This window comes from Halichoerus grypus, chromosome 11, assembly GCF_964656455.1.
Source record: "Halichoerus grypus chromosome 11, mHalGry1.hap1.1, whole genome shotgun sequence".
In the NCBI taxonomy this organism is placed as follows: domain Eukaryota; kingdom Metazoa; phylum Chordata; class Mammalia; order Carnivora; family Phocidae; genus Halichoerus; species Halichoerus grypus.
Window position 1 is genome coordinate 74,599,439 of NC_135722.1, and position 10,767 is coordinate 74,610,205.

General features: G+C 37.5%; 1 protein-coding gene across 5 annotated transcripts in view; it reads right to left on the bottom strand.

The window, feature by feature from the left end:
* MRE11 (MRE11 double strand break repair nuclease) overlaps nucleotides 1-10,750 on the bottom strand; it is a 78,076-nt gene extending 67,326 nt beyond the window's left edge. For 2 of the 5 annotated variants that reach the window (XR_013442520.1, XM_036074992.2), the window contains exons 1-4: nucleotides 10,629-10,733; nucleotides 9,729-9,856; nucleotides 7,728-7,860; nucleotides 3,888-4,048 (exon numbers count right to left, since the gene is read on the bottom strand). Coding sequence is in view for 1 of the 5 variants with exons in the window: in XM_036074992.2 (XP_035930885.2) it covers nucleotides 3,888-4,048; nucleotides 7,728-7,860; nucleotides 9,729-9,748 (314 nt within the window). In the remaining 4 variants the exon portion in view is untranslated. Of the gene's footprint in view, nucleotides 1-3,887; nucleotides 4,049-7,727; nucleotides 7,861-9,728; nucleotides 9,857-10,584 lie in introns of those variants that run through there. The other 3 variants (XR_013442522.1, XR_013442521.1, XR_013442523.1) reach the window with 3 other exon arrangements.
* Between the last annotated feature and the right edge of the window lie 17 nt (nucleotides 10,751-10,767).

Genomic DNA, 10,767 nt, shown 5'->3' on the forward strand with positions numbered 1-10,767 from the left:
AGAAGAAAAGCTTTCAGCTTTTCACCACTGGGTATAATGTTAGTTGTGGGCTTGTCATATGTGGCTTTTGTATGTTCCCTCTATGCCCACTTTGTTGGGGGAGTTTTTATCATAAAAGGATGTTGAATTTTGTCAAATGCTTTTTCTGCATCTACTGAGATGACTGTATAATTTTTACCCTTCCTTTTCTCAATGTGGTATAATACACTTTCATATCTAATGGGGCTAGTCATTACTTATCAGTCTTTTCTTTCAGTTTCTCTACCTTTTCTTTTGTCTTTTTTTCTATATGAACTAGTAAACTAGAAGGGGGAATTATTCAGAATACAGCACAAAGAGATAAAGTAATAGACAATATAACAAAAAGATTAAGACATATAAATAATATTCAAAAAGAGAAAGAATAGGACACAATGTTTGAAAATGTAACAGATAACAATTTCCTAAAATTGCTGGAAAAAAAAAAAATCCTCAGATGAAATGCATGATAGCCAAGCAGAACAATTAGAACTAAATCCACAGCTAAATATGTCAGAGTAAGACTGCTAAATGCTAAGGACAATGAGAAAACTTAATAGTTACACCTGAGTGTTCTCTTTTTGCCACTTACTATTCTAAGCAATTTTCTTATTTCAACTGCTTCTCACAACAATTCTGTAAGATCACCACTATTGTTTTCCCATTTTATAATTATAAAAGTAAGGTAGAGCAAAGCCAGGACTCGAAATCAGATGGTCTTGTACCAGAATCCATGTTTTTAATCACTATGTTATACTGCTCTTCCAGCAACTAAAGTAATAGCAGACTTCCCAACAGCAACAAAAAATGAGAATTTGCTACTCACTGACATTCAATGAAAAACTACTGAAAACTGTACTTCAGAAAGAAGGAAACGGAATCCAGAGGAAAAAATGAAATACAAGCAACAACAGTGAGCAAAGAAATAGGTAAACAGGTTTGCAAAGGCAGATGGAGCAGTTTAAAAATAGCATGCAGTTTAAAAATAAGATGAAAGAGGGGCGCCTGGGTGGCTCAGTCGTTAAGCGTCTGCCTTCGGCTCAGGTCACGATCCCAGGGTCCTGGGATTGAGCCCCGCATTGGGCTCTCTGCTCTGCAGAGAGCCTGCTTCTCCCTCTCCCACTCCCCCTGCTTGTGTTCCCTCTCTCGCTGTGTCTCTCTCTGTCAAATAAATAAATAAAATCTTAAAAAATAAATAAATAAATAAAAATAAGATGAAAGAAGAAAACTAAAGTTCTAGATCTGAATAGAAGACCGGTAAAGATGTACCTCTGAAACAAATAATGCAATATATGTTAAGAAAGAAAAAAAGAAGAAGAAGAATGTAGCAGGAGGGGAAGAATGAAGGGGGGGAAATCGGAGGGGGAGAAGAACCATGAGAGACAATGGACTCTGAAAAACAAACTGAGGGTTCTAGAGGGGAGGGGGTTGGGAGGATGGGTTAGCCTGGTGATGGGTATTGAGGAGGGCACGTTCTGCATGGAGCACTGGGTGTTATGCACAAACAATGAATCATGGAACACTATATCTAAAACTAATGATGTAATGTATGGGGATTAACATAACAATAAAAAAATTAAAAAAAAAAAAAAAAAAGAGAAGACCGGTAAAGATACTGATCAGAATTCCTAAAAACAAGGCTATATGTTAAAAATTATAGGAATCTTTAAAAATCCAATTCTATACTCAGCCAAACTATCAATCCCAAGTAAAGGTAATATAGCCATTTTCTTACAAACAAAAATCCCTTAAAAATTTACCTCCCAACATGACCTTATTTTAAAAATATAGATAGATAAATAAATAAGAAATAAATAGATAGGCATGTTTTCATGAGTTAGTACATATACATGTATTTCTTAGCTCCGGGCACTGAGAGAGCCTAGAAGCAGTGACAAGATAATAGCAATGTGCAAGCCCAGCATCTAGATTTGGGCTTTCAAATACCATTCTCCAAAGGAACCAGGGCTCCTTGAAGAAATGGATGGGTCTGAAGCTACGAAAGGGAAAATATAAAATTAGCCTGGAGCATCTTCTAGTGCCAAAAAGTAAGGGGCGGGGGGAAAGATGAGGGTATGTCAAAAGCAGATAGGAATCAATCTGAAAAAGCACCCAATGGCTAAACCTAGAACAAATCATTTGAGCAACAAAATAGATTACAATAGTATTAAATTATAATCCAAAGGAAAAAAATGGGTTCATACTGATGTAAACAACTAAATAAGTTCCTACTGATAGACAACTGAGTAAATAAATTAACAAATGCAGGACAAGGGACAAATCTTCCTTACAGAAGAATTCTAATTAATAAATGTAGAAAAAATGTGGGAAACAGAAAATCACCATTAAAACACCACAGTTAATAACTGCTATAGGCAAGAACCACTGATGAATGTTAAAATTAGTGGACAAACTTTAAGGAAATACAGAATAGGTGCACAGCCTCAAAACAGCTCCCTCAAAATACTTACTAGTGACTATGGTAGTTTCAATATGCCCATATCCTGTGACACTCCTTCCTCTCTCTAGGAAGTGGAACTTAAATCCCTCTCTTTGAGTGTGGGCTGCACTTAGCAACTCACTTCTAATGAACAGCGTATGAAAAGGGAAAAATCCTAACTTGACAGCAGAGAACCCTGGCAGACACCACCTTAATCAAGAGATCAAGGTTATCCTCACCAGTAATAAGCCACGTTGACAGCATGTACTCCGGATATGCAATGAGAAGGGCACTTCACCTCTGTGGAATACTCTTTCCTGAAAACCCACAATCCTGGTCTAATCATGAGAAAAACCCAAATTGAGGGACAGTCTATAAAATAGCTGACCAGTATACTTCAAAATTATCAGGAAAATGAAAGGTAAGAAAAGACAGAAAAACTGGCATAGTCTAAGGAGACTGAGAGAACACTTCAACTACATGCAGTGTGGTATCCGGTACAATGTTTAAGAAAAAATATGGGACTATCTTTACGACATGGGGTTCTAGGTGGATGTCGTCAGTTCGTCCCCAAAGTACAAATCTTAGGGAGAAAAAAATGATATATCTGACTAAAATTAAGTATTTGTCAAGAAAAGTCTCCATAAAAAAGTCAAAAGACAATCCACTGACTGGAAAAAAAAAATAATGCTTAACAAACGTTTCGTCTCCGACACCTGGGTGGCTTAGTCATTAAACATCTGCCTTCGGCTCAGGTCATGATCCCAGGGTCCTGGGATCGAGCCCCACATCGGGCTCCCTGCTCCGCGGAAAGCCTGCCTCTCCCTCTCCCACTCCCCCTGCTCGTGTTCCTGCTCTCTCTGTGTCTCTCTCTCTGAAATAAATAAATAAAATCTTAAAAAAAAAAAAATTTAGTCTCTAGAACATATAAACAACCTCTGCAAATTCAAAGGAAAAGAAAAAAATACCAATTTTTAAAATGTGCAAAGGATATGAACAGGAGAAGATACCAAAATGTACAATAAAAATTTGGGGGGCGCCTGGGTGGCTCAGTTGGTTAAGCAACTGCCTTCGGCTCAGGTCATGATCCTGGAGTCCCTGGATCGAGTCCCACATCGGGCTCCCTGCTCGGCAGGGAGTCTGCTTCGCCCTCTGACCCTCCCCCCTCTTATGTGCTCTCTCCCTCTCATTCTCTCTCAAATAAATAAATAAAAAAATCTTTAAAAAAAAAAAAAAAAATTTGGGAAGATACTCAGTCCCACAATTAGGAAAATATAAACTAATACAATCAGTACAGAAAATTCAAAGAATTATGCTTACTATGAAAATAGCTTTTAGTGAAGGTGAAATGGCTGTTAAAAGGTGTTTGTCTTTTACAGAAAATATTATACACAAGGAAACATTCACTTAAGCATTTAAATATACTTACTTACTAAAACCAAAGTTGACTGACTGATCGCTGAGAATTTCAAACTGTACAGGACGATCACCCATGCAGTATTTTCTTAATAACTCAAGGCAGGTATGTAATGTTTTTCTTGAGGGCTTATTTTCATGAAAAAGATCACCACCTAACAAAATAAAATCCACCTAATCAACAGAAAATAGTGTGAAAATTAGTATGTTTTATGGGTAAGAACGTTAAAACTATAGATTAAAGGGGTAGAAAAACAAACTCATAAAAGATACTATTGTGCATGAAGATTTAAAGTTTTATATTTTATTTATTCAAGGGGCCTGCCAGTCTGTTGATTAATCTGACTCCAACTCAGGTTCTTAGGCCACCTTTCAAAAAAGCCACCTTCAAATTATTATACCAAACCTCTGACTCATGCTACTGGAAGTGACCATTATTTCTTTTTTTGTTGTTGTTATCTAAATCAAACACAAATTTAGCACTTTAACAGCACCTATGGACAAGAGAGACAATTCAATTCAGATTACTCAGTCAATTCATTCAATAATTACTTAGGGCTCCTATAGGCGCGGGCACCTAAGGAAATAGCAATCTACAAAACAGATGACGTCCATGCCCTCATTAAACACCAACAGAGTGCAATACCCTGTACTGGGCCCTGAGGATACAAATGATGGATAAAATACAACCTCTTTCCTAAATATGTTCAGAGTCTAAAGAAGAGACAAAGTGTTACACATCTGAACAGAACTCAAACTCAGACATGCACTAGAATGGGTATGTAAACAAACCAGGAGCAGCAATGACATCACAATCAATTCTAACTGAAGGGAAAAAACTCATTGAGGACAGGGAGTCCGGAAGGGATATGCCAACACGGTGGCATCTGAGTTGCACTATGAAGAATAAATGAGACTTTAAGGAAGAGCATTCTAGAAACAAGAGAAAAAAAATTATACAGAAAAAGAGTTCAACACTCATACTTTCAGGAAGTGTATAATCTACCTAAAGAAACTTGATTAAATTCTTAATTATACAAAAGAACCCAGCAATACAGATCACTTGGGCTACAGCAGTGAGGGGGAGCAGAATACAGCACCCCCAAAAGTGTCACTTTGGCACGTGGACTGTTTTGAGCTAAAGGCAGTTAAGACTGGGCAGACTCAGGAAAAGCTTTTTTTTGTTTGTTTTATTCCCCTTAACTGCCTGAAAGAATTTAGACAGGGGGCCTATACTAGGAAGAGAGCTATTACCAGAGAACTTTTTATCTCTACATGGCATGGCAAACATTTGCTCTTCCCATCTTCCTATGAATTATCTTCCTCCCCTTTGAAGTCCCAGACCTCTACCCCCTCTCTCCTTAGCTCAGGATGGCAATATAAGCCTCAGTTACCTGACTGTCAGGGAGTCTAATATTTTTATGAGGCTCCTGTACATACAAAATTTGTTTTGCTCCTGTTCGTGTGTCTTATGTCGATTTAATTATTAGACCAGCCCAAGAACCTAAAAGAAAAGAAGGGAAAAAAGTTTTCCATCTTACAGTAGTCAGAGAAGCTTCAATAAAAGTGTGGGACTAAAGCTAGGTCTTCAAAAATGAACAAAAATTAAGGAAGAAAATGATCACAACAGCATAGGAAAAAACCAACAACAAAGAAACAAAACAAAAAACATTTCGAGGGGGAGTAGTGATCTAAATAATATAGTTTCACTTTTGCAAGATGAAGAGTTCTGGAGGTTGGTTACACAGCAATGTGAATGTGCTTAATGCTGATAAAGTGTACACTTAAAAATGGTTAAGATGGTAAATTTTGTTACATGTATATTTTACCACAAATTAAAAAAAAAATTTTTTTTTCATTTTTAAAAGCTGGTTTGTGACTCCAGGGAACACTGAAAAGGGCACAACCTGCTTCTATGGTATTCCTGCCGAAAGTGAATCTAATCATGAGGAAATATCAGACAAATCCAACAGAAGATTCTCTAGCAGGAAACAGACCTCCTTCGGCTTCAAGTTTCTCTGCCCTCAGGGATACGAGGAAGCCATCTTAAAAGGAGATAGTACTAGATATTCCCTTATTCATTAACAAAATTTTAAGAGTTACCTACTGCTTGCTAGATCCTTCCTAGATTTTAAGATACAGCATGAACAAGCAGAAAAGATTTTTCACTCTCATGGGAATTGACCTTCTAGTGGAGAAGATCGATAGTAAACAAGTAGCCAATTCAATATATTATTTCAGATGGTGTTATGAAAAAATAGAGTAACTGAAGTGTTTGGAGACATCCAGGAAGACCTCTCCAAAAAGGTAAAACGTGCTCCCCAGATGTGCAGAGGTCCCAGAGGAGAACATGCTAGGGTGGATGGAGCACACTGAACGATGCAGAGAGTTGTAAAAGTCTCCTGGCAGGGGCCAGATCAAGTTGAGCCTTGTAGTTTGAATTTTATTTTAGTCAATGGAAGGCCACTTGAAGATTTTAAGCAGCAGAGTGATAGGATCTGTTTTATGTTCACTTGGCTGCTATGCTGAATAGATGTAGGGAAAAAGAATGCAAATAGAAAGACCAATGGGGAGTACTGCAGTCCAGCAAAATAGGATAAATGTTTTAGGCTAAACACATAGGCACAAAAACACTTTCCATATACATTCAGGAGGAAGAACCAAAGGACCTGCAGAAAAACTGAACAAAACTCTGAGGAAAAGTCAAGGTTGAAGATACTAATTTGTAAGTCACAAGCGTTTATGTTTACTCCCCAGCTCTCTCCTAAAATGTCCAGGACATTTCAAGGGCTTGCTGGAATGTTGACCTGAATGCCCTATTGGAATCTCCAACTCAAATGGTCTAAATCAGAATTCATCACCTTCCGACATAAAGAAGTACCTCTTCCTTATTTAGAAGGAATTTCTATTATTGGTACCACCATTCACCCAAACTTAACATACTCTAGACTTGGTCCTCTCCCTTTCCCTCCCAAACTTAACACACTCTAGACTTTGTCCTCTCCCTTTCCCTCAACTTTACCCCTAAAGTATGCAAATCTAATCTTTGAAATACCTCTTGCATTCACTTCCTCTTTTCCATCCCACACCACGGTCTCCAATTCACCCTATACCCTGTTGCCAAACGATTTCCATTGAATTGGGTACAAACTCCTCAATCTGGCATTTGAAGCCCTCCTAATGCAGCTCAAACAGCGTTTCTGGTCTTTCAGCATGCTTTCTAACATATGGCCTACTAATGAGCCAAACTGACCTGTTGTACACCTAACATACCTCATACTGTCTCACCTCTGTGCCCTTCTTCCTGTTTCCTGTGAAATGTACATTCTCTATGCTCTTCACCCATCAAAAGCCTACTCATTCTTCAAAGCCCAAGTTAAATGCCACCTCGTTCATTAAACTGATCTTGCTATCCTCTATATGTGATCTCTTCTACTTCTAAACTCCCAGAAAGGCTGATTGTAATTTTCTTATGGTTCTTACCACATAAGACCTTGCATCTGAGCATTATGGACATCTGTCTTATCTCACATACCAATATCCTGTATGTTCTTGGCAAACAGAAACGATGAGTCATCTTTCCATTTCAAAGAGAAACTGCCACAGGATCCTGCACTCAGTAAACACCCCATAAATATGTGTAAACTTTCACAAACTTCTAACAAAACCAACTCCTACTTTAATTAAGGTCACAAAGCACTTACAATCTGCTTTGGGTTTGTAGTATATTGATATTTAAGCAGGCAATGTGAGCATATGAGCCTATAAAACAAACCTCCAACTTTAAGAAAGGAAAAGAGTCTACCGACTAAGGGAGCATAGTAGAAACTGAAAAAATGTAAACCAAACTCACTTCCTTTTCCTGGGCAAGTCTTAAAATTTCATCCAGTGTTACAAATGTATCATTTCCTCTGACTGCATCTTTCTCCATAAATCCCAGATGAATATCTGTTGCAACTAAGATTTTAAATGTATTTTCATCATCACTATATAAAAAAAGAAGAAACATTTCAATATAATTCATTAAAAGATGCTCAAGAAGATTAAAACCTAAATTTATAAGATATATAATAGTTATACAGTAAAATCACTTTTCTAGCTTTTAAAATAGGTCTGAAAATTTGAAGCATTCAACAGATCTTCAATGTTACATAGTTTGCCTACACCTAATTCAAAATAGAACAAACACTCGTGAACTTTAAAAAGATTCTGTGACTCCTTTCAAAAAAGTATAACCTTATTACAACTCCAGTGTTACACACTCCTTTGGACCCTGGACCTAAAAGCTTCGTTGTTTTCCAATTCTGTTCCATCCCGAAATCCCAAGAGGATCTGACCCCGTATCTAAACTTGCTATTTATCTATTTTGCACTCTTCAAGGAAAATCAGAGTTGACTGTTAATTTAAAAAGCCTTCTTACTTTATAAGTAGATTTTGTCCCAATAAACTAGTAACTTACATTCAAGCCCCTGAAGACACCTGCTTGATTCTATTCCCTACATAAAGTTAGTGTTTCATTAACAAATCTGGCCAAGTAACAAAACAGATTTACAATTCCATTTGAATTTGGTAGTATCCAAAGGTACTCTCATGTGAAGCAGCAAAGTAGTAGTTATTAATACCTTCTTCAGTTTAATGTAACTTTTAACTTTCTTTAAAATACTTGGGGCACCTCAGTTGGTTAAGTGCCTGCCTTCGGCTCAGTTGGTTAAGTGCCTGCCTTCGGCTCAGGTCAGGAACGTATTTCGGGGATCCCTGCTCAGTGAGAAGCCTGCTTCTCCCTCTCCCTCTGCCCCTCCCTCCCACTCAAGCTCTCTTTCTCAAATAAGTAAATAAAATCTTAAAAAAAAATTTAAAAAACCTTTCTTTAAAATACTTATGTATCTATGAACTCTTCTCAACTTCTACATGTAAAGAAGTAGGTATTATTATCTTTGAAAAATGAGAAAACCAAACAGAGAAATTAAGTAATTTATCGCACAAATAAGTAGAAGAAATAGGATTTAACCACTCGGTCTATTTTCACTAAACCATAATGAACTTAAAACAACTTTCAGATATATCTCCAAAATTGAAATCTTTATATATGAGATTTTTCCAGGAAAGATTTCTCTTCAGAAACTTCAAAGATGAAATATATGCACACAGTTCTAACTGCTACACACACACCAGCTGATCAGAATACTTTCAAAATCACATTACCCTATGCTTCCATAGCAATTTATAAAATATTTTCAAATGAATTCTCTCATTTAAACATCTAAATTAATCTGAGAAAGGCAATTTTGTTCCAATTATATACATAAAGTGAAGAAATTGATGCAAGGTTCAAAGAGTTGCTAACTTGCCCAAGGTCACATAGTATTAACCAAGGAATTGAAATCGGGGTGAAACACTCCAAGTCTAAAGCTTTTTCCACGTAACTTCTGATTCTTTTATTGATTTTCATTTTACTCAAATTCATTTCCAATTTATTCAACACTAGAGCAATTTACTACTCTAAAAATCTGCTTAAACAGGCTTGCATTGACCACTGTGACTTCCCCAGAAAAGTTCAAGAATATTGAGAGCTTCAATATTTTAAGACAAAACCTAAGAATATAAACTTATATACTACAGTAATATACCAAATTACTGCAAGGCCTCAATCTATAGCTATATATTATCTTTTAGTTAGCAAACATATATTAATTTTTTTAACATTCTAAATACTCTTTTTGATGACTAACATTTCTGTTCATAGGCAAGCTATTTACTGCTAATTTTTTAAATAAGTTTTCGTTCATGGTGATCATAGTTGATGGGCTTTAGGAATCCAAAGCAACAAAAAAGATCCCAGAAGACAAGTTCTTACAGGGCATCCGCAGGACTCATTTTTATGGTCAGTCCAGCTCCTCTGGAACCAGTTTTCTCTCCAAGTACTCCTGGGTCGTGTGATCAAATACGTCAGAAAACTCACTCGATTCCAAATTCTAGCAAATTCTAAAAGCAAAATTACATTATTGTAAAACATACATTCTTTTTAAAAACTACCAATTTTAGGAATCTCATTTTCATCTACGCACCTACTATATTTTTATTTTTTAAGGGCTAACAATAGAAAATAGCCCATCTCCAGTACCATCTCAGTTTCACCATTATGATTAAACTATTGGAAACGAATGTTTATTAGATAAATGGACAGAAAGAGACACATACAGCAGTTCTGGTTTAGCACACAAAACAACTCTGGATGTGCAGAAATGTTTTAAACAGCATGCACAGGCTACCCTGGAGCGTCGAGAAAATCCCGTAATTGCTGCTCAACCACAGGATTGTTTAAAGCAATGGTTCAGTTTAGGAAAAGAGAAGGGCCCCACCTTTAAAACTAGTGTAAATAAACAGAAACACGTGCTCCGCAGAGAATCGGCCTGAGCCCGCAAGGCAAGTGGAAATGGCCAAGATATTCCGGGAACCCCTCCCACGTCCGGACTCCTGGTTCCTTCCAGATTCTAAGCCTCAACACACCACCCCCACCCCCAACTGGACTGTCTGAAGCCAGAATCAGAACCCTCCAGGGCTTAGCCGACCGGTCCCATTCTTTCCAGAGAGTCAATCCACTTAGGGCTTCCGCCTGGGATCCCACAAAATAGGAGGCGGTACGATTCCTAAATTACCCCACACCTACACTCTCCAAAGCCCCCGCACCGGACCCCCAGGCTGTCTTTTACCCGGGAAGAAGGAGCGGGATTCGTGAGAAAAAAAGCAAGAGCACCTCGTGAGCCTGCACGTAAGAAGAACCTGCTGGGCCATAAACCTGAATTAGGCGGGAGAGGAAAAAAAAAAAAAAAAAAAGCAACTCATTCTCTCGCGATACCTCATTGACGACGTAGCGCTTCAAGTCTTCTTCGGCT